This window comes from Poecilia latipinna, unplaced genomic scaffold (assembly GCF_001443285.1).
Source record: "Poecilia latipinna isolate Pla-1442-1.1 unplaced genomic scaffold, P_latipinna-1.0 Scaffold684, whole genome shotgun sequence".
NCBI classification, from domain to species: Eukaryota; Metazoa; Chordata; class Actinopteri; order Cyprinodontiformes; family Poeciliidae; genus Poecilia; species Poecilia latipinna.
In genome coordinates this window covers 129,871-153,483 of record NW_015113300.1, presented here as the reverse complement: position 1 = coordinate 153,483, position 23,613 = coordinate 129,871, and the positions used below count along the sequence as shown (strand labels likewise).

The 23,613-nt window shown below is 38.6% G+C and overlaps 1 protein-coding gene across 1 annotated transcript in view; it reads right to left on the bottom strand.

Annotated features, from left to right (window-relative positions):
* Positions 1 to 23,613, bottom strand: part of celsr2 (cadherin, EGF LAG seven-pass G-type receptor 2) — an 80,127-nt gene that overhangs the window by 27,785 nt on the left and 28,729 nt on the right. Inside the window, exons 2-5 of the mRNA XM_015044634.1 lie at positions 21,512 to 22,207; positions 10,227 to 10,449; positions 2,891 to 3,006; positions 2,162 to 2,250 (exon numbers count right to left, since the gene is read on the bottom strand). Of these exons, the coding sequence (XP_014900120.1) occupies positions 2,162 to 2,250; positions 2,891 to 3,006; positions 10,227 to 10,449; positions 21,512 to 22,207 (1,124 nt within the window). The remainder of the gene's footprint in view (positions 1 to 2,161; positions 2,251 to 2,890; positions 3,007 to 10,226; positions 10,450 to 21,511; positions 22,208 to 23,613) is intronic.

Below are 23,613 nucleotides of genomic sequence, written 5' to 3'. Positions count from 1 at the left end.
GGATTTCTATTTGGGAAAAAAAAAAAAAAAAAAAAAAAAATTCTGATAGCGCTAGGAGACATGCTAGCACGAGGAGACATGCTAGCAGCTAGCGCATGCTAGCGCTAGTAGAAATACCCCACGGAGACATAAGTTTGTTTTTGTTGTATTTACCCAGAATTCCCTATGCTGTAGTCCACTTCCTGCTTTTCGAGCGGTCTCCGGTCCGATCGGCGTAAACAGCATCTGAACTACACCGGAGTTCACTTCAAATGAATGGAAACTTGGGTTTTATGTGGACCAGAGTTGAGGTTTTTAGGTCCACATCAGAGTTCACACCTCCCTAAACGAACCGGACTTTCTTGGCAAACAAACTGGAGTTCGATTGAAGTGGACTAAACATTTTTGACAAATTCTCTCCTAGTTTTTACCATGAAAACTCAAAAGCTCACTTAAATAAATAAATAATTGTTTTGAATTATTTGAGTTTCAGTCGAGTTAGGCAGCTGAGCCGTGCCCCTTCTCACAGAAACCTGAAGTTATTTTTATCACACTGGTAATCACATGCAGCACGCTTGCAATGAAACGTGCAGGTTGGAGAAACAGAAAGGAATCAGTGAGCCATTAGATTTGAGGGATTAATGAGGTTTTAATGTCTGCAGAAAAAAAAAGATTAAAAAGCAAAGAGTCAACAAGTTTTCATCCAAACTCCCTCTTCATCACTGCATGCCGCAGGCTAAAATCTGACACGCTCATGTCATCATGCATACTGAATGGTAAATGCACGCTGCAGGAGGGTTGCCTGGCAGCATCTTTATGATGCAAAGTGACTTCCTCAATAAACAAAAATGTGACATCCTGTGTGTGTTTGTGTTTGTCCCGGGTGGGAAAATACTGAGCGCAGACAACAGCTCCACACATTCCTGCACTGATTGAGCCGTTCTGATATTCTTACACAGAAACGAAGCAGCCAAACATATTTAGAACAATCAGAGCATGTCTGGAAAAACAATGTCTTCCCACTCTCTGGTTTTCATTCAGTCAGGCCCCCTCATGTCTGGTCTGAGGGTCTGTTTGGGTCAGAGTCGCTCTGGCTCTCTTCCACATCATCAGCCTGTCAGCAGACAGAGAACAGCCCACAGTTCCCTGTCTGCACCGTTTACAGACAGGCTACGAACATGCTGAGGACCACAGAGGAAGAGTGGCAGCTGCCAGTCATCTGTGCCTGCAGGACAACAACACTGAATGCTAACAGGTTCACACTTACACTGTGGCTTTTTAAAGGTCCTACAAAACAACAGCCCTCATTTATCAAATGCACCTCCAAGTGGAAAATACATGTACTGCCAGTTTTTAAGCATATAATCCTTAAAAAGGTAGCATTATATGTTATATTGTCATTTTATAGCACAATCAAGTAACTATGTTAATTTAGGGCTGCACCGATTCCTTAATTTTGGTGATTAAGGAATCTTCTTATCTCCCTCAGCAAAGGTCTAAAAATCAACCACTGTCCTCCTTTGCACTCTTGTGAGAGACGTTGGATCAGGTCACATCTGCAGGTTTACAGTTAAAAGTCACCCCACTGTTACCAACTCAACAACTTTCTTGATATATTTAGAAACATTCCAGAGCAAAGAAAAAAAAAAAGGCATTGATCAAAATCGGAATCAGCAGGTCAGATTCTGCAACCGTGCAACCTGCAAACTGCAACCGTGATAGTTTTAATGCAAAGTTGACACTTTTAATGCAAATTTTAATGGAACTTTGCATTAAAAGTGTCATTATTTACCAAATGGACACTTCATTACAACAGTCGTAAACATTTATGAAGACTCCTTCATCTTCGTAACAGATGTCATGTTTATGTGTCATGTCAGTCTTCAAATAAAGTGTTCCCATGTTTGACAGCAGACAGCTCCGGTTACCGGTGTGTCTGCAGCTGCTCTTCTGTCGGTTAAAAGTTTGAAACTCTGATAAACTCTGGCTTAAAGGAACCGCTGTACATCATGAATCCATAACACATCTGCTTTCAGATGATTAATTTAACAAACTTCCTGTTAGCCTGTCAACTTTTTCGGCACAAATTATTATGGACAGAAAGTAAAATATTTAAATTCCTCGAATACAGAATAATACATTTAACCATTTATGGCGAATGGAGTGAGCCGTTCCCACTAACCTTGTTGTAGTAATGGACCTCCACCGTGTGCCACTGGCCATCGCTGACGCCTCCCAGGATGAACGGAGAAACTGTGGTCTGGGTTTCTCCTGAGGAACAACAGAAGGAGTCAGGAGATGCACTCAAGCTGTCCAAACTGCGGCCCGAGGGCCATTTGTGGTCCGTGCACTGATTGTGTGCGGCCCTTGACTTCAGTTCAAGAGTGACACAAATGCTCAGGTGTTGATGTAGAAAGAGACTTTCTGTTTTTAACGAGGGCAAAATGATATTAAAATCTTCATCAATAGAAAATACTGGCACCAATATTTGTCTCTAACTCACCATGGAGTTTACAATCTCTTCCAAAGTCAACATCTGTCCAGTGACCTTTAGGCAAAAGTTCACTTCACTGCAAACAAATACTCTTTATTAATTTATTAAACTTGGCTGAATACAGGAAGTGTTTTCAAAGAAAGACTGACCTAAATCCTTTCTTTGAAAAACTTTTGTCAATTTTCAAACAAAAAATGCTTAAAAATTTTTAACATTTCTTTTAAGGAGGCAAACCTGCAAAACCTTTTTAAAGTTTTGGATCTATTTTAATTTACATATCCTATTCCAACAATAAATCTGACTACTTTGAATGCTTTGCTTATTGTTGCCGAGGTAAAAGAACATTATTTTGGCCCTCAGGTCCATTTGACTTGACAATTTTGTGTAGAGGGAAGAAAAAGAAACATGAAAATGTACCTGCAGAGAAGGTGAGCTGAATCTGCTCGTTGATGATCTCCATGGCGATGAAGTCATGTTTTTCGTTGAAGCGTCCGTTATACATCAACAAACCGTTTGGCTCTTTGGTGGCGAATCTGAGAAACAAATTTATTACTTTTAATTTTTTCCAACCAACTCTGAGCTCTCATATCTGTTTCTGAAATAATATCTCATTCTAAAATTTACCTTAAAATAAGGCTGTAATAAAAATTTAAAAATAAAACAAATAATGCTTTGAACAAGAAAAAAAAAAGTTCGTAAATGAATTTGAGAGAGACTTCAATACGAAATATCTTAAGAATTTTCTAGGACACCCACAACACATTTTTAGATTCTGTAAAATTACTGGAAACAAATTGGAAAACTATTACTGAACTGTTTGTATTTCCAGTGTTTTTAGGCAACAGCCCATTAAAACAATGTGATGCTGACACTGCAACCATCAAAGATGTTAAAAGTTGACACTGAATACAAAAAGTATGATTAAAATACACTGAAACTCAGAACAGTTTAATATGGAAACAAGCTAATTTTAGCATAAGCCCATAAGAAATCAAATGTGAACAGACAGTTATTCTACAACAGAATATTAGGACCTGCTAAGACAAAAAGATAATAAAGTCATAATATTATAACAATAAAGTCGTAATATTATGACTATTACAAGAATAAAGTCACATAGGAATAAAGTTGAAATGATATGAGAACTTGTAATATTACAACTTTATTCTCATATTATTTAAACTTTATTCTTGTGCAACTTTTTTCTCGTAATTTTATTTACTTTTTTCTTAGTATGGCAGTATTACTCCACCATATTAGTTTGTAATTATTTGCGGTCATTTTTTTTATTCGAGTCCTTTAAATGTCAGAATTAGTTTACATTTACATTTCATTGCAACTTCATATATGTCTGCCTGACAGCATCATTTTAAAATCACTTGCATGCCCTCTTTACCAAGTACTTTTTTTACTCTTAAGTAATTTTTTGGATGACTTTTTACTTTTACTTGAGTAAAAACACGTTGAAGTCGTGCTTCTCTTACTTTAGTGAAGGTTTTGGTTACCAGACTCAGTTGGACATAAGAAAAGACATTTTTACTCACTCTGTTTAACCTCCTGTTTCCTGTTGCTTGGAGTTAAAATTACCGCTCAGATTGAATTTTTCCCTCAGAGTAAGTCTATTTATATCACACAACTGATAAAGTAGAAACAGCATATTTTATGCTGGCAGACATATGAGAGAGAAGAAATAGAGTAGTGGTCTGCTCTGACCTATTTAACAGTATCTACTATTTCCTCACATCTACCTTAGTGGGAGACATTTCAAATTATATTAAATCATCATTTACTTTCAGTTTGATCATAATGGTAAATTCTCCAGATAATGATGTTCACTGAAAGCTCAAGTGTCAGAGAAAAATGTGAATTTTTCAGTTTGCAGGAAAGGAATAGATAGGAGATGCACATTAAATGACACTAAAACAAAGAGACGAAAACTAGGGCGAAGTCAAAGCTGTGGGGTGGGGGCATCAGAGGACTGCAAGCAGCAAGCAGAGCGTAGTAAGGCGGTTCAGAGTGATCGCAAAAACATCTCTAAAATGTTTTCTCCTCCTCGCAGAAGAGAGAGCAGAACGCTCCTGGTGTCTAACCAAACGTTTAAGTCAGATTTCTGCTTCTGCACACTCAAAGCCACATTAGAAGATTTGTGCTTTTTTATGCATATTTTAATACAGATAAACATTTAGAAGCAGCGAGTTTACTTCGTTTCAGTCCATCTGCGCACAGAGAGTTATAAAACTTCCCTTATTCACCTGTCTGCTGTGGTCTGCAGAAACGGGTCACTGCGATATTTAAAACTGGTTCAAAACCTACATTATTTCACTGCAAAAACACAAAAACTTACCAAATATCTTAGTTCACTTGAAATACGACAAAACTAACTTAGAAGCAACTTTTCAGCAGGATAAATGAGCTTGTTTTAAGTAAATAAATCCTTAATGTTGGTTAAAGTTCTAGTTTCCCAGGCAGATTATTTAGATTATAACCTGGAGAAAATGTTTTGTTATAAGTACAATAATATACCAGTTTTAAGCAATTATTTACTTAAAACAAGCTCCTATAGCTTGCTGAATGAATACTTTTAAGTTATCTTTGTCTTACTTCAAGTGTACTAAGATATTTGTACCAGAAACCAGACAAAAATGTTTGTGGTTTTGCAGTTTTTGCATCTTCCCCATAGCAAACCGAACAATGGATCTGCTGTTCAGATTGGCGTCTGAATTTTCTGGTCAGTTACTCGACTAAAATGCAGCGTCTTTAGAGGAATTAATTTCTCCTCCACAAAGGTCACTCTGACTCTCTCTCTTCCCTCTAATGGAGACGTAGATTTTTTTCTGTGATTTCTCTTTAACTTTCAGAGGAAAGATGTTCAAACATCCGGATGTCTATCAATGCGTTTAGTTTTAGCAGCTGCAGCCCCCCTCGCCTCTCCTGAAGTCGTCAGGGTTTCAGGCGATGTTGTCATGATGCTGTTAGTGCAGGATTCCCGAGCTGAAGAGCAGCCAGGGGGCATTGCAACGCTGACCTGCTTACTGGGGAAAAAAAAAAAAAAAAAAAACACTAATCATGACCTCGGAGAAAAAGAGGATGCTGATGCTCCAGTGGATAATACAGCAAAAAACCCAGAAAGCCAAAGAGAATCAGCATCTACATCCTCTTTCACTCTCTGACGTATCGATTTAAAAGGATGCTCCACATTGCCCCCCCTTAAGCCCTCTGAACTATGAGGGTAATCAACCAGAACTAAACAGCGACTTTGCTGGCATCACTGCACGTCACATTAGGCACCCATCAGTAAAAATAACAACCAGCCTGGCCGTATGTGGGGGACCGTGTCACGCTACGATAACACGCCAAAATCCATAGGGTGGGACCAGCGGGGCGGAAAGAGGAAAACCCTCCATGGGATTTACAGTAAAATCCACACAATTAACATCTCAATGTCTGCTGTAGTTTTTAAATTGTTTACTTTGAGAAGATGGAAGTGAAAGTTTTAAAGCTGTATTAAATATGAAGGGCAAATAAAAGTAGAATGAATCCTAATACCTTAAATTATCTCCTGGTGCTTCCTTAAGTGAACGTGTCTAATGGGTCGTTAATCTGGAAATTGGTTCAAGCTCCCAACAGGATGAACTGTAATGACTTAGGAGACCTCTCAGCTTCCTGAGTCGCTCATTTACGAACGCGTTGCTGCTTCAACCAGCTAGTCTGGTTATTTAAAGACAATAAAGGAAGAACCGTGATCGATCCTTTAATTCCTTACATTTACCATTTCCTACTAGCTCAGTAATGATGTGTCTGGTTGCATGTCAGGGTTTATCAATGGCTTTTAAAGTTGGTCATTCAAATGTTTGCAGTTTTTTCACACCATTCTACCCAGTATGAAGATTTTCCTCAACATTTAGGCACCAGCAGGAAGGAACCAGAGCTGTTTAATGGTTCCTGCACAGGAAAGTATTTACACCCCTTCAGCCTTTTCAGTTTTGCCAAGTAACAACCAAAAAACTTCAGAATGTGTTTGTGATAAACCAGAGGGCCTGCAGAGAAAATTATAAACAAATTAATGTTTCTAAATATATTTACATAACATCAAATGCAGGTTTTAGCTGTTTTTGTTTGTTTGTTTGTTTTATATGACAAACTTCCACAAAAAGCCCCAACGATACAGGTATTCTTTTAGATTTGTTCTTACCATTAGATTGGAAACTAAGCGTTTTTTTATCCACATCATTTTCCACAAATAACATCCCATAGCTGAAAATTAACCCATCCTCCTTTTGCAAAGGTTTTCTGCTTATTTTTATATTAAATCCTAAAAACCAAACAAAACAGTGGATCTTTAACAATTATAACACATTTCCTGCAGTAGATATTCATCTAAAGTTAAAAGTTTTGTTTTTTCAAAAGGTAACGTAACATTTGTTCTGCTGGACTGATGACATAAGAGTCTCTTTGGATTACAAAGGTTACAGATCATTGTAATGGATCAATCTGAAGTATTTTATATTTGTGAGGTGGGAGAAACATGATTCATGGTTTTTAAATGTGTTTGCAAACATAAATCTAAAAGAGGAGGCGTGTATTTGTATCCACCCCTTCAGAGTCAATGCTAGCTACAAGTCTGTGTGTTTTGCACATTTTAAGAGTGAATTTTTTTTAACCTTTTTTTCTTTCTTAACTTGTTTAAACTCAGTCAGATTAAACTCAGTCATTCTCAAGTCTATTAGATTTAGGCCCTGGGTCAATGCAGCACATGAAAATGGTTTGATCTGCACCATAGATCTGTCTGCATGTTTGGTGTTGCTTCATGCAGGAAAGTAAAATATATGTCTGAAGGATTCATGGGTTTATAAAAGGAAGAAAATGTGAAAATGTTTTAAGACAAATCACTGCATGTTATGTCTTCACTGATTGTCATGACTGAAAATAAGGAGATTAAGCTACATCTAAAACACTCCACACCAAACTAATGCAAGGAGTCCAATAAGTAGTCCAAAGATCTTTTATAGCCTGGAAAATCATTGATCAAAGCGTCTTATAAATGAAAAGTTCTGACTTATTGGTAGCAAAACCATTTAAAAACCAGTTCAGAAGCACTAAAGCTGTACATATCCACCACACTGACCTAACTGGTGCTCAGATAATTGTTTTTCTGTAAAGCTTTTTAGTCTCGATTTAATTGAGACCATTGGATTATTGGATGAAAAAAAAAAAAAAATCTGATCCTAAAAATGTAATATATTGTTTATGTTGTACCTGCAGAGCAAACTAATATTTCTACCAGGCTCCTTTTACTTCATGATAGATTTAAACTCACATTTCGTCTGGAATACTAACAATATTGTATATTTTCCCTCATTCACTGAGATTATTCGAATGAAACCGCTTTTTAGTTTATGTCTCTGTTAACAGCTGATAAGTTGAGCCACTGCTGAACCCAAAACAAAGGACTGCATTTATGGTGAAATCTAAGCCTCGCCTGTAAAGTTAAAGGCCTAAAATTAGTTCTCACTCCTGAAGAAACTAATTTTCTTCAGGAGTTGTCCATTATGACAACTCTGGCTCTGGAGTTGTCATAATGGAGGCTTTTTTCAGTGAGAAACCGGATCGGCGCTGGCTCAGGTGACAGACCCGACACCTTTCTCACAGCAGCCACTTCGCAGCTCCTCAGATGAGCCTCTGAAACACGGCCTGGTTTCAGAACCGGTCCGAGCGGTTCTTCATCAAAAAGGGACTGTCATTGGATCCTTAAAGACGGACCGAGTCTGTAAAGCTCACTGAGGGGGTTCTGTTTCCACCGGCGGCCTTTGTGAGCGACAGCCGCTGCAACATCTGCGCTAAAATGTCAGGACGCATTTCTGTGTGATATCTGAAAGCCGACACTTGTTTTGGCCTGTTGTGACAGATACGAAACACAGTGAACAGCTTTTAAAACGGACCTTATTTCATCACACAGATGGGGAGGCGTGTCTGTCCTGGCATGCAGCTTAACTCTGACCCGCAGCATCTGGCTTAATTAGGTGAAATCACAACTTACAAAACCTACATTCTGCTGAACAAATCCTAAGATTTATTCAACTCAAGCCCCCCTTCTGAAATATGATTGCAGCCAATTATACCAAATCAAGTTATACAAAGTATTTGAGTTTGTTTTGAGAAATTTAAACTTCTATTTTGCACATTTTTGTACTTCCATTTGTGTCTCTACCGCAGCTACAAAACCCAAGAGCTTAAAAAAACACCCAGTCAGTTTGTGGGAAAGTCTTTCAGTGTCTAGAAAATGAGCCCTTTCAAAAACGGTTGTTAAGGCACCGTTACCTAGCAACCCAAGTGGAGCTCCAGCACGTTTGGTCAGCTGGTTTTACTGCTGTATGCGCCGTACAATGGCTGCTGGAAAGGACAAGTGCTTTGTTTCCTGACTTACCATCCAAAAACCACTTGCTACATTCTTGTTGGTTATGCAGGAGGCCCTACTAATGCTTTTTAAAGATGTATGGTTGTATAATTTCTAGGGGCTATAACGATTCCTCGAAAATGTATCTGGCTCAAAGCTTCGTAAAATTATGTTTCATCATTTAGCGCACCATGTTTGAGCCGGATCATTGTCTGTGATGGGCAGCGTGCTCACTTCCACCTCTGAGTTGCTGCTCTGTGCTAGCAGCATAAAGGCAGAGTCTCTGGGTTTCTGTCGTTTTTTGGGGAACCATTAAGCGTTTTTAAAGTTACGGACGCGACGGTTGTAGTACAACAGTTTTTCCTCTCCTGGCAAAGCGGTTGCCACCATTTGAAGGCGTACGGTGGGAAGGGCGCTGCCAGCTGCTGTAGTTATACAGAGAGAAAGAATCGTAAAAATAATGACTAGAGTACTCGATTACTAAAATATTCTTTTACAACAGCCCTAATAGTTTGAGTTGGGGGCGACAAGAAGAACTCAAACATCTCAGTCTCATTCTAAACTGGACAGACTAAAATCTCATTATCTGAGAATGAGTTTGTGCAGAAAATGTAATGAACATGTTTTGTTTAGACCTCTCCTAACCTGTTCAGGAAAGCATAACAGGTCACCTTTATCATACATTCGTAATTTTACATTTTTACACCCATTTGAAACATTTTCCACGGTTCCCTTGCGCCGAGTATCAGACGACAGTCGAGCTGATTGTCAAACCTGTCATGGTTTGAGTGATCAAATAAATTTGACTCCATCTACAGTCATGCCTAGAAATAACACTCCCAGGAGCATGCCCCGATTTCTTGGCTACTGGGTTACACAGACTGACCAGAAGCAGAAATCACAAGGAAGAACGACCGCAGTAATGATGATGCTGATGAGACAGCTTCTGTCAGTCACCGCCAGGGAGAGGAAGACTGTGCTGAAATAGGCCAACCTCTGACTCACAGCTCAAAGTGACGACTGACACAGTGACTGTAATAAGACCCGACTTTATGGGACTAACATCCTCCCGTTATGCAACACCTCTCCAAAAACAAAGCTTTTTTGTCTCATCTTTTAGTTAACATAGCTGCTCACATCCAACACTCAGCCGACTCTAATGGTTCAGTATCAGGGCTTTACTCTGACTCTGAAGTGGCCCTTATGAGGAGGACTGCTTTCCAGTGATGCTATTATTGTCACTTATCTACATTAAGGTTATGTAAATCTGCGCACCCAACGGTGGAGGTGAGCGCTAACCCATGTGTGATGTGGGTGGAGTGTGAATCACTGACAGGCGGCGGAGCTGGAGGAGCTTACGTGAGGGAGAGGGTGAAGTGGAAGCGCTGGCGGAGGCCCTTGAAGGTGAGGAAGGAGCTTGGAGGGAAGTTGCGAGTGGTCATCTCGCAGTAGGGCTTCTCGTAGCCGCCGGACGGACACTCGCACTTGAAGCCGCCGACCAGCAGGTTCACGCAGGTGCCTCCGTTCTTGCAGACTCCAGCAGCGCAGCGACCCGAACGGGACGACAGCTCGCAGCGCTCTCCTGGAGATCGGTGAAGAGGAGGAATGAGGATTAATACAATTCATGACCAGGAGGTTAAAACGATCAGTTTCTCTGATTTTACTTCTTATAGGTAAATGTTTGAGTAAAGTGAACATTGCTATTTTGTTCGATGACTACATGTCTCCAAAATTCCAAGCTTATTAATCCTAATCCTAATGTCTGTGATGTAAAAATAGTTTCAAATTCAAACAGGCCTGCAGGGCAAATTCATAAAGAAATAATTGATTAGGAGCATCAATTGACATCTGATTCGACGTGTTCAGACTGTGAACCGTGGTTTATTTCTCCTCAGCGGCGTCTGCAGGGTTAACCTCTCTCTCTGCTCTGATGCCCCCCGCCTCCCTCTGGGAATAAGGCTGCAGTTTGAGCTCAATTCTCATTCAGCGAAACAACATGACGGCTCAAGAGCACCGAGCTGGAAGTGGTTTTGAAGACAAAATGATTGCACTTTTCTGCAGACTGTGGCAGCTCAAGATGATTTTCTGAGCGTTTTTCACACTTTGCAGACGGCTTGACGACTTCATCAGAGCATTACAAGAAGTCAGACAAGAAAAGAGAGTTCATGTGCTGCCTGCACATCAGACACAACATCCATGTTTTCTAAAAGAGTGATAAAATATATCTAACTTTGTAGAGTAGGAAATAAACTGACTGGAGAGCATGAATTGCACCTTAATGTTGATCAGGTGACGAGTCCGTACAATACCAAACAGCCTTTGTTCTAAGGCTATTTTTGTTAGATTTCTGTAGTTCTACTGAAGCTATTAATAGATCATCAATTTTAATAAACAAACAAATGAAGCACAGCAACATTTTAACACAGCAATGTTCCTTTATAATGCAAAGCAACATTTGCATTATAAAAAGATTGATCAACAAAAAATGAATTGTTAGATAAACGGAGTATTAGATGAACTAAAATGTTACCAATTATGTATAAAGCAAAATCTAAAACAATTAAAGTAAATCACAATAAATTGTTGCAATTGTTACAGACTGGCATTGAGCAATTGTTTCGAGATGAAAGGAAACAAACAGAAGAAAAATGAAAATTGCAAGCAGATGATTATAGTTGATGGAAAATGTTTTTCGATCATTTTTACCTTTTTCCTTTACAAACTTTTACAGGTTTGGCTGATTTACAGCCATCTGTTTGTAGGTTTCACGCCTATTTGACAACCTATAATTAAAATGGTGGCGCTTGGTTTCATAATGGTGGAATGAACTGATTGAAAATGGACAAATTGATCCATTTTCTTTCCCAAAAACTAGAACCATTACGATGTGAAGCAGCAGTTTTTAATCTTGATCTAAGCTTATTAGCCATGTTGTCATCTGTGAGCTGTGAGGAAAATAAAACTCTTCCAAATCGGCGTCACTGACATTCTGGTCAGCTGCAGTTTTTCTGAATAACATCCATCTTATCGCGCTCATCCGGCCCGTTGGGACTGCAGCATTTGCTGAGGCGAGACTGTTTGTCGTCCCCTGGGTGAGCAGGAATTTGTGTCAAAGCCACTCAGTCAGCAGGGCGAAGGTTTCTGCAGCGCTCCTGTAACACTGACACACACCCAGAGCCCACGTCTTCAGCTCTGATTATCAGGCTCTTTATTTACTCCCGACTATTAATCACTCCATTCAGTCTGTTCTTTGTTTCGAGAAAAATCCATTCAGTCTAAATAAACTCAAGAGTTCTTGGTTGGGATGTTATTCTTGGAGGAAAAGTAATTTAGTGTTTTGGGCTAATATTGAGCCATGTTTTTCTGCTAAGCCATGCATTAAGAAACGTATTATAATAAGTAGCTTAGCTTGTGTTTGTTCTGCGATGCTTTTGGGATGTTTGCCTTCTGGGTCAACTTTTTATTTAGAGATTTCAATACTTCACATTAAATCCTTCCTATTGATCTGAATTCGTTTTACTCTCATCAGAAAAGTGGAAAGCAAATGATGTGCCAGAAAAGTTGGTTAAAATTCATGTATACATTCTGGGTTGGTATTTTTGTTTATTTTGTAATGATGATATCAGTGGTGATCAATTCACATTTTCCAAACACTGCTCTGCATTTTGTACCTACAGGTAAGCTTTAGTGTCCTAACCACTGTCGTTTATAATAGGTGCACATATTTGTAAGGAAGTTTAGCTCATAACTTTTTACTGGTATTAGTTTTTAGAAAATGATCATATTTCTGGTTAAATAAAGATTAAATAATCTAATAAACTGATGGGTTATTTAACAAAGTGTGAATGAACAAAACTTTACTCTTTATGGGGATGTCTGTTGTGCACATTGAATGATGGTTGATAGAAAGTTTTCTCTCTGCTTGTATTAATTGCGCTCCATCTGTTTTTTATCTCTGTAGCAAACAGCTGCAGTCAGGCGTCTCTAAAACGAAGCTTTTCCTCACAGAGCTGCGTTGTTGTTCATTTAAAAACCAGTGGAAAGCAATAAAGCTTTCAGAGTTTTTTCCAGGTAATCAAGGAGGACAAACACTGCAGCGCAACATCAAGTCAGAACCACTCTGAGATATGACTTCCTGTGGAGAAAACATATTGCCAGAGCCGGTTTATTGCTCTTCGTTTATTGCTATCGGGTAAACGCCTCCGTGTGGTCAGACGTTTACTGAAAGGAAACCCCCACCAGGTGTAGCAGCCAGGTGAGCAGGACATCGGAGCGTGGGACACAAACAATTCAATCAATAACCCAAACATGTCTCTCCTGATGTTTTCACGCCTCTTTTTACGTCCAACACAGTAAACAAACTATGTGTTTGTTGCTGGTTTGCATCATTAAGCAGCAACTCGCAAACAACCAAATAATCTAACTTAATTTTAGACAAAAGACAATAGTAATAAATGAAACGTGTTTGACTAACTGCAGGAGTTAGTAACATCTCTGACCACATTTGAACTTAATTTACGTCAGTTCTACTCAAACAGTCCTGCACAGAAAGGTAATAATTATTTGAATTGAAAGATGTTAGAAAAATCCAAAAAATGATCAGTTTAATTCAAAGAAATGTACAAAACCGAGCTAAAATTAGTTGAGATAACCCACAAAACACGGCTATATAATATAAATAAATATATGATCCCCTTCACCCTCATATTTAAATATTTGCTTACTGTATTCTGTGATATTCCAGGATATTTTATTGTCGTACCACCTTTGCTTGTTTATGGTACAAAATTCAGACAGATTAAGAAATTTAATACACAAATAAAAAATAAAGTAATTTATGTGGTATATAGATGTGTATATTAACAAAGTGTGTGCTTTATGTAAATAATTGATCATTGATATTAATCTGGTAAATAGGTTTGTGGCATGTTGTATTTTCTGTAACACATAATAAACATGCAAAACAAAATTGAATCTAGTTACTATCGAACCCAACAAACAGGGTGGAAAATGACAGGCCTGGTGAATAAATAACATCCACATTGTGGAAGATAAAAATTAACTATATTATTAAGCTGCATGTCAATACCTACTTTAATCTGCATCCATCAATATTAGGTATAGATTTTTACAAGGTTGTAATTTGCATAAAAGAACCGGATTATTGCACAGAAACCCTGCATTGAAAGTTTCTTTGAAGGTCTTGCAGCTGAATTTTATTTTTTCAGCGTCTTGCAGTGAAAAGAGTGAGCAGTCATAGATGACAAACCCAGTGAGTAAAAGTCGGTTTCACCAAAGTATTTTGTACCAGGAGGAGCTGAAACAAGCAACCACTCAGGATTATGAGGTGAATAATGAGATCAGATCAGTAAAGCAGCAGATTTATGCACAAGTAATTTAGTCTTTTCATAAAGCTACAGGTCATCTGGACGCTGACCCACTCAAACATGCCGATTATTAAATCAGAGAATTGTGATTGTAGTCTGATAATTTTACACAAAAGGCCCAAATTAAAACACAGATTAAGTTCTGGGATGTTTCCATTTCTTGAACAAAACAACCATAAGATTAGGAAAAGATTTATTTAATAAGCAGTTCAAGAATTTATTAATCAGCAGAGGGTCATTAAAGTAAGGAGGAATATTGATCGTCTTTGACCTGGCTTGTAATATTCAATCAATTTCTTATATTTCATTTTCTATTGTTAGCAACCATTACTAATAAAAACAAATCACTATCTTTAATTAACCTCACATATTATATACCTCAGATAAATTTATGTTTAGTTTAACTTATTTATATGAAGGCAGCTGTACAGAGAAATGACATTTTAAACAACACAGAGGGCTATGAGGACTGTATGGCAAACCATTTATATATAAATTAAAAAGAAGTGGGCCAAGAATTGAGCCTTGTGGTACACCTGTGTTAATTTGAAACAATGAAAGCTTGCCACTTGTAACACATTGCTCATGTTTTCAGCATATGATTCAAACAACCACAGATAAAATCACGTTTATGACTTCTGAATAAGAATTTTATGGTTAAATGTGTATATGCCTTTTTAAAATCCATAATTACTGCTCCAGTTTCTGTACCCTAATCAAGTGATTGTTTAATCTGCTCAATAAAGAAGCAACTAAGACAAGCTGCACAACAATGAGGATAAAAACCAAATTGTAAATGTTATTGTAACTGTTTAATTTTGGCTTCTTATTACATTTTTTGTAGCTTAGATGTATTTTCACACTAAGCAAGAACCTTCCCTGTTTTGTTGGATTCTGTTTTTAATTAAGAGAAGACTAATACTCTAATCCCTGATGTTTATGTGTCTGACAGATTTATGCAGCACATAACAGTAATAATAGCAAGCTGTATCAAAGCTTTAAAATTAATCTGCTGGGTTCCTGAGAGCAACTAATCATGTGCCAAATTAAACCCCGATGATGTGTGTATCAATATGTTAATGTGATTGCAGGCAATCAGACTGGTGATAATTAACTGCAACTAAATCTAAGATGAAAGATTGCTCTGTAGATTGTTACAGGAACGCATCAGCATATTTATTTAAACATAAAAGTGGCACTCTCACCCTGGGCGTCAGATTAATGTAAACTTTGATAATGTGGTTCAGGCTGGTTCATTCTTTCTTTGATTTGCAGTAAATTCAGTAAAACATTGACATGTTTCTGCTTATTGTGTGCTGTTTTCAGTCACTATTATTTAGTGGACCACCCTATGACTGACTACCGTATTTTTCGGACTATAAGCCGCTACTTTTTTCCTAAGCTTTGAAACTTGCGGCTTACACCCCGGTGCGGCTTTTCTGTTGATTTTTCTTCAACCACCAGGGGGCGCTTTAGCAGGAAGTGAATCATTGGAAGTCAAAATTGGAAATCAAAGAAGAAAGTGCTAACATGCTAGCAGCAGGCACAACGGAGAAATTTCTTCAAACTCATATGATGGAGCTTTTAAGTTGAGGGTTGTCGATCTGGCAGAAATAGAGCCGCTGCACGTAAACTCGGTTCGGCTTTAGAGACGGAGATCCAGCAGATTTATTAGGACGCAGCCCTCTGCTGCCCTGTGCTGGGTCCTTATGGAAAACCGAGAGCGGCAGAGATACCAGTGGCTTATAGCGCGGTGCGGCTTTGTACGTTTCCAGTTTTTTGTTATTTTTTTATTTGTAGGTGCGGCTTATAGTATGGTGCGCTCTATATTCAGAAAATACGGTATAAACTGAACAGGCAAAGTCAAGCATGTGCAAAGATTAAAATAACATCCACAGTTGAAACCAGATATTTATACTCTTAACAGAAATATGGTCCCAAAATAAGCGATGAAAACCGTTATAATAATGTTAGTCACACAGAGGATAACAGGGAAACCAGAATAAATAAAAACCTGTTGCAGAATCAGAAGTTTACAGGAATCATAAACTGGAATTGGCTCATGTTGTCACCAGATTATTTTAGTATCTTCGTTACTCTGACCATAAATTAAATATACATCAATTCTCTAAACCACTGGTGTGAAACCTAAGGCCCACGGGTCAAATCCGGCTTGCCTTAGCTCACTTAAACTGAACTTTAAGATAACAGTTGTTTACTTAAATATTATTTTATCAGTCAAATCAAATCAGTTTTCATTTGTATAGGACCAAGTTAACAAATATTGCCACGTTTTAAGAAATACAAATTAGATGCAGAGAAATTTTAATGGTTTACCAAGTATTATTGGTCTAATTTCTATAACAAATATCTTAGTACACTTGAAATAAACAAAATTAACTTACAAGTAACTTTTTAGCAAGAACAAGGAGCTTGTTTTAAGTCATTAACATTATAAGTGAAATAATCTGCCAGAGGAACTACTACTTTTTCATTAATATTAAGGAATTATTGACTTAAAACAAACCGCTTGATCTTGCTGAAAAGTTACTGGTAAGTTAGCTTTATATTTTTTCAAGTACACAAAGATATTTTCAATAGAAACTAGACAAAAACACTTGATAATCTTTTGTGTTTCTGCAGTGTGCTTTCTGTTCACGAATCAGTGCTGTGAAATAGACGTTTTCTCCAGGTTGATTTTTCTCCAGGGACAAACTACATGCAAATTCTCCTCTTTTTAAAAACGGTGCATCCAATTGGAAATGCGTGCATTCGTTCTCAGCAGCAAATTGTGGAGGCTTTTAGTGTTTGGCAGGTGATCATAGACACTGAGATGTTCTGAATGTGGAAGTTTGCCTTATTTTCTTTGAGCCAAAGCTGGAGTACGCCTGCATATTTAAATCCTGATCACAGAAAGGGTAAAGAAAAGGCACTTTCAGAGGGACTGAGGTGAGCGTTTAGCAGGTGAATACTTGCATGCATTAAAGTGTGGGGATGTTTTAAAAAGATGCTGCTCTCCTGCTGAGCCTTTTCTGCAGGAAAATGTGCTCAAGCTAAACAACATGTTGTTCTCCAGCATCTATAAAGTGACTCAGCCAAAGGAAACCATTCACTTCGTCCCTTTGCCTTTTCCTCCCTGCTACCATCTGGCGACGCCCACGTCGCCTGCTCACGCACTGGAAGACACACAAATACGCATCAACAGACGTAGAGTCCCCAGATCGTCTGCGTACGCTTGCTACACACACCATGGCATCTCTCCGGCACTTACCCACCCACCCAGATTCGTGGAGGGCGTAGCTGAGCACTCAAACACATACCGAACCCCATCAAAGTTCGGAGCCTGGCAAACTCAACACTCATGGAAAGAGAAGCAGCGGGAGCTTTGGATCAGAGGAAAACACCTCAAACAGAACCTGCCTGAATGACCCAGTTTGATCAGGAAACATCAGCTGGAGGTTTATTTTCAGATGCAGGACGTTCTGCACCTGCATCTCACAGCGCTCGCATTCAAACCTCACCAGCTGATGGGAATTAATTCTGGAAAGTGTGGGTAAAAATACGCCCACTGCTCTCCCCGCGCCTCCCCCTCTCCGCGCTGATTCACGTTAAAAGCTCCTGCCATCCAGCTCCAACACCCACCGCTGTGTGAGAACCAATAAGTGCCACTCAGCCTGGACTCAGAGCGACCGGGCCCACACACTTAGCACCCGACACTATTTCAGGCTTCATAAGCAGCTTTGCAAATGAGTGGAAAGGAAAAGAAAACTTTTCTGTATTTGATGAGGTGGAATTTAATGGAATATGTAAGAATAGGAAACATTTTTAGCTGGAGGCAAACGTGACTGGCATCCATTTTAAATACCAGCCAGATCATTGGTGCTGAGCTCCTGCAGCCAGGGCCGACCCAAGACTTTTTGGGGCCCTAAGCAGGTCTTCATTTGAGGGACCCCCCATAGCAACATGTCAACACCAGATGCTTCATTTTTCCAAAGACGAAGCACCTAGGGCTAATCTTATTGTATGATTTATAGGTAAATATTTGAGTAAAATGAACGTTATTTTATTCTATGAACTACTGACAGCATGTCTCCGAAATTGCAAGAACAATATAGTATTTACTTACTGAAAATGAAAAATGGTCAAAGTAATGAAAAAGATGCAGCGCTTTCAGACCTCTAATAATGCAAAGAGAAGAAGTTCACATTCATTTAGAAACAACAAAACTAATGCTTTATCTCAAGAAGAGTTCAGAAATCAATATTTGGTGGAAAAACCAATGAGGTTTTCAAAAGCCAGGAGAGTGCAGTAGGCTCTTACTTTTTTCCAGAGCAGTATATGTAGTGAAAGACATGTGATCAATATCAATCGATAATCCATTTGATAGAATATTCAATCATTTCATTGAACTGTGATCCAGAACCGCACAACATTCTGGGGGATGTAGACAAAGGAAAGGCATCAGCCGCTCAACCTCTCAGGGCGAGCAAAGCAAGGTTGGTGGCATCAACTCACGCACTCACTTTTTCAACAACTTGGTGAGTAACTTGTGGTTACCTAGCAACAACTTGGTAAGTAACTTGTGGTTACCTAGCAGCCACCAGAAGTTTCAGGTTTTGCCGCCTAATTGCTTAAAACAAAAAAAAATGGACAAAACAGCAAAGGTCATGTAACCAGTTTGACAGTATTTCAGAAATTTAAAACAAAAAAACTAAACAATAACTAAAAATATTGCCTGATATGAAACACTTATATCATGGTAAGATTTTCAGCCATACTGTCCAGCCCTTATACTTACTATCCTTAGTGTTTGTAATTAACTTATGTCACACCCGTGTTGTTATGACTATTGAGTTTAATCTCACAAGAGTAGCAAAAAATATATAAAAATAAAAAAACTTAGCATTTTAGGTACTGAAGTGTGCCACATTATTCTAACTACCTAATAGTAATATTAGCCAATAAGAATTAATTTTATAGTAAACAAGTAAACTCTACACTAGTGAGTTCTGCTGATAGGGCTTCGATATGGTGCATTCACCGGTCAGAAAACGATCTTTTTCTGTGCATGTTTGACATCTTTGTATTATGCAAGTCGTGAATCCTCAGGTAGAGTTTTTCCAAAAATCCTACCTAACTAATAATCCAACAAGAACCTTGGTTTGTTCAATGATGGCATGAAACCTTGAGTCTCATTAAAAGTCAGGATTTGACCTACTTAACCTCTCTATAAAAAGATGAGGGTAACAACCTTCATTTCCATATTGAATAAATTTACATTTTAAACTCAGTTTTTTTAGCATCTCCTTATTTCCTTTAGCCATAAACTATACATCAGATGATCTTTCACCCTTTGAAGATGTAATAAAAATTTACAGTCCTGAGTAAATAATAAATTTTGTTGTTTTGCCGCCATCAGTGATAAATTAACTCATCATGATGCTGAAAGTGGAAGCCGCTGTCCCTTCAGTCTCAGCATATTCTGAGGCTTATGTTGTTTTTTTTCTCTCTTAAGTATTTTGACTACAAGGCATTTAACAGCCGGGACGCACCGTACATCCACAACCATAATTAAAAATTAATCATTTCCTTCCCTTGTTCTCTTCAGCAATACTTCTGTGAACCTGGCTAGATCTACTTCCTTTGGAGAAGTATTTTGAAGACCTGAAGATAAGCAAAAGGGAAAAAAACAGACCTTTTCACTAATCATTTTGTTTAAAAAAAAAAAAAAAAAACATTAGATAAAATAATACCAGAGATGATAACTTCACAGACAAAATGGGGGAAATGTAACCTAATCTGTCAAAGATCAGATCAGCTGTGTATTAAAACTGTCAGGCTAAGTAAAGGGTGTACTTTCTTTTTACAATCATATAATTCTCAGATAAGTAAATACTCCGGTATATTTTTCCTGCAGCTTTCTACAAGTGGAATGAGTCGACTCAAATCAATACCTCATCACTCAGATTGTGTCTGCAGAGCCTTTCATTAGCGGACAGTCTGAACCAATAAAGAGCCAACAAGGGCTGAGGAAGGGGTCAAAGGGTCAGATGTAAACAATGAAGTCCCAGTCAGACATTTGTGAAAGAGTCAAAAATTAACACTTGGAAGGTGGGATCCAAACAAGTTTAATGGAAAACAAATCCTAAGCTAGCATACATTATTTTAATGTTGGACAGATTAATTAATTTGACTAGATAATCCATAATCTCAGGACTTCAAAGAAGCCTCTTCTACTGTCTCTAAAAACAAACACAAAGGTTTTTAACTCTGGTATAGCTTTATAGAGATGCACCATTTCTATTGGCTGGTGACTAGCTAGGTGTTTATTTCTCTAACCAATTAAGCATTAGATTTGATTTCTATGGAGGACATACAAAAACCTCAATGTTAAGTCTGATATTGACATTTTATTTAGAGTTAGATATTTTCTCTCTTTAGACAAATCAAAACTGATTTGTCAAGTTGGGGTCTGTCTAAGCCTGGGTGGGATTGATAAAACCCTTAATCTACAAAAAAAGGCCTTTAAACCCAAAGCCCAAACTGAAATTTGTAATTTGTTTCAGTATTAATAAACTACTTTGATTCTTTTTGTAGTTTTGATTCTGCTGTTCTCTGTGAACACAAAATCTCAGAGGAAAATAAGTAAGTTTAAATTGTATTTGGTAAAAAAAAAACAAAGGTAACAAATTTTTTTTAGAGATATAAGTTGTAATTTTGCAATTTGTGTAAAGAAGACGAGATTTGTAGTCACTGTTTCATCGTGGGCTGCTTTGAGTAAATTTCAGGATTTATGTTATGTATGACATTTTATCTGGCAGAGAAAAGGTTTTAGCCGCTGTTAGCTAGCTAAGCAAAGTTGGTAGCATCAACTAACTCACTCACTCTTTGGTTACTTAGCAACAAGCTGCTGGGTAACAAGAAGCTTCAAGTCCCACCCCCAACTTTGGTTGCCTAGCAACAACCTGTTGAGTAATTTGCACAACAGCAGTTTTAGGTTTTGCCACACTGCCTCATAACTGTTTAAAAACATAAGCAACGTTGTGGCAGTACTTCAGATATTTAAAACAAAAAAACTGATCAATAATTATCGATATCGACTGATATGAAACCCTTATAAGGTGATAAGCTTTTCAGCCATATCGCCGAGCCCTGATGTAGTATTTATCGTCAGTAACTAACTGAGCGCCACACAATCAGTGCCTGATGTGGACAAATGACAATCACTCTCTGCAGAGTAAGGAATCGAGGTCTTACCTGTGAAGTCCTCAAGGCACTCACAGGTGAAGCCCCCCTCCCTGCTGCGGCACACACCGTGTGCGCCACACGGCTTCGAGTAGCAGAGGTCGATCTCAGTCTCGCAGTAGTCTCCTGTAAAGCCGGTGGGACAGCGGCAGCGCAGCCCGGCGACAGGATGGATGGGTCTGAAGAGGATGGTGTCGGATGCCACGAACGGCGCCAGGCTGTTGAATTTCAGCACCGACACGCACTTCATGTAGTTCTCACACGGCTCGCGCAGGCAGATGTTGTCATCAAAGGGAAGCACCTCCTGAGAGGAGATCTGTGCCAGGAGGCTGCGGTTCAGATAGAGCCTCTCCTGGAGCTCCTCCGAGCCGAAAAACTCCCCGCTTTCAGGCCCCCTGCTGGGCCTGTCGCTCCCGAGACGTCCGGGACGCTGGTGTCCGTCTCCAAACACGGGAACGGCCACGGACAAGCTGACGTTGAGGATGCGTGCACTAACGTCCGTGTCGTCTTGGATGTTGAAGATGACGACGTCTTCGGGCGCAGCGGAAAGGACGCGCGCCACGCCGTCCAGGAACTGGGAGAGCAGCAGGGACAGGAAGTGCTCCTGGGAGGTGTTGGCCAGGCGTAAGGTGATGCTGTTGGACAACATCTCGTCGGTGATGATGGTGACCTGGAGGAGGCACTGAGCTGATACAGAGTGGATGCCGTCTGAGAAGAAACACAGGAAGTACATCGGATTAACGTGACTTGAAGCAGAGCATTAAAAAAATCATATCTAGTTTTCTTTAAATGGACATTTTAAGCTAAATTCACATTTTGCACGTTATTATATCTCTCAACTTCTTCTAAAAACAGTGCAAGTGCTTAAAAAAAAACTTATTGCCATTTCTCTGGCAATAAGTTAATGTTTTTGGTGCCTGGAAAATTAGCACTGTGATGTTACCTAGCAACAACCACAGCCAAGCCCAGTTCGTTACTTAGCAACCCAAGCAGAACTCGAGCACATTTGGTCAGCCGGTTTTACCAATGAAACTTTCCGACAAAAACAAAGACGGTTTAATGTCATTTGTGTTTGTTTTGGTTGCTTCATATCTGACTTTTTGGAGACGAAAAGGAGTAATTTTGCACCCAACAGTCTTTAGTGATCGCACTGTTCACTAAAAGTAATTTTATCTAACATTTTCATAATTTACTGTGAGAAAATATGATTGATTCATATTCATAGTAACTATAACAGGGAAAAGGGTCACAAGCTATAAAATATATGGGGATAAATTACATTATCAATTCAATATGGACATTGGTGTGATTGTTATTTCTAACAATTCATAAAATAATTAAACTGTAAGAGAAACAAGCTGAAAGGTCGTGGCTATGTGGGTTGGTAGGAGTCGGTGAATTGACACTGTGCCATTCTGGTATTTTAAAGTAAAAGTAAAAAAGAGAGTGTGGATCCCAGCATTTTTATGTGAAACCATTTCTCTTCCTCAATAATTTAATAAAAATAGTTTAGCCTGACATAATATGAACTGAGTAAAACTCTGTTTATAGATGTATTTCCAAACATCACTATGCTGCTGTATCAGATGAAAAACCATCTTATAAATATTCAATCTAAGAAGTGTTGAATATTTTAAAACGGGGACGTACTGTAGCGTTCAGCTAATGTTACTCAGTGTGGATCCTGAACTACTTTCAAATGTGGCCCAGATCACAGAATATAAGCCAGGGCTGTGAGTAGGAGCCACCTTTACAATGTGGTGCATTAAAGTGATTTAAAACTGTTTAAAGCAGGAGGAGGGACTCTCACGTGTAAAACCTTTATAACTCACTCACACATAAAATACTTCTGATGCTTCAAGCTGGAAACCAGGGTTTCCCCCAGAAAACTCATTAAGCCTAGTGGGAAGAGCGCTAGGGCAGTCCACCAGTTTCTGTCTTAGAAAATGTTTCAAGTTGAAAGGAAATTTGAAAACAGGACCAGATAATTATGTGTGAATGGAAGACATCATTGAAAATACTTAAGCAAACACACACAGAAAAAATACAAATTAAATAAATCATATGAATTTGTGTGATTCAGTTAGATGCTCACATTTTAAAGCACATCAGGA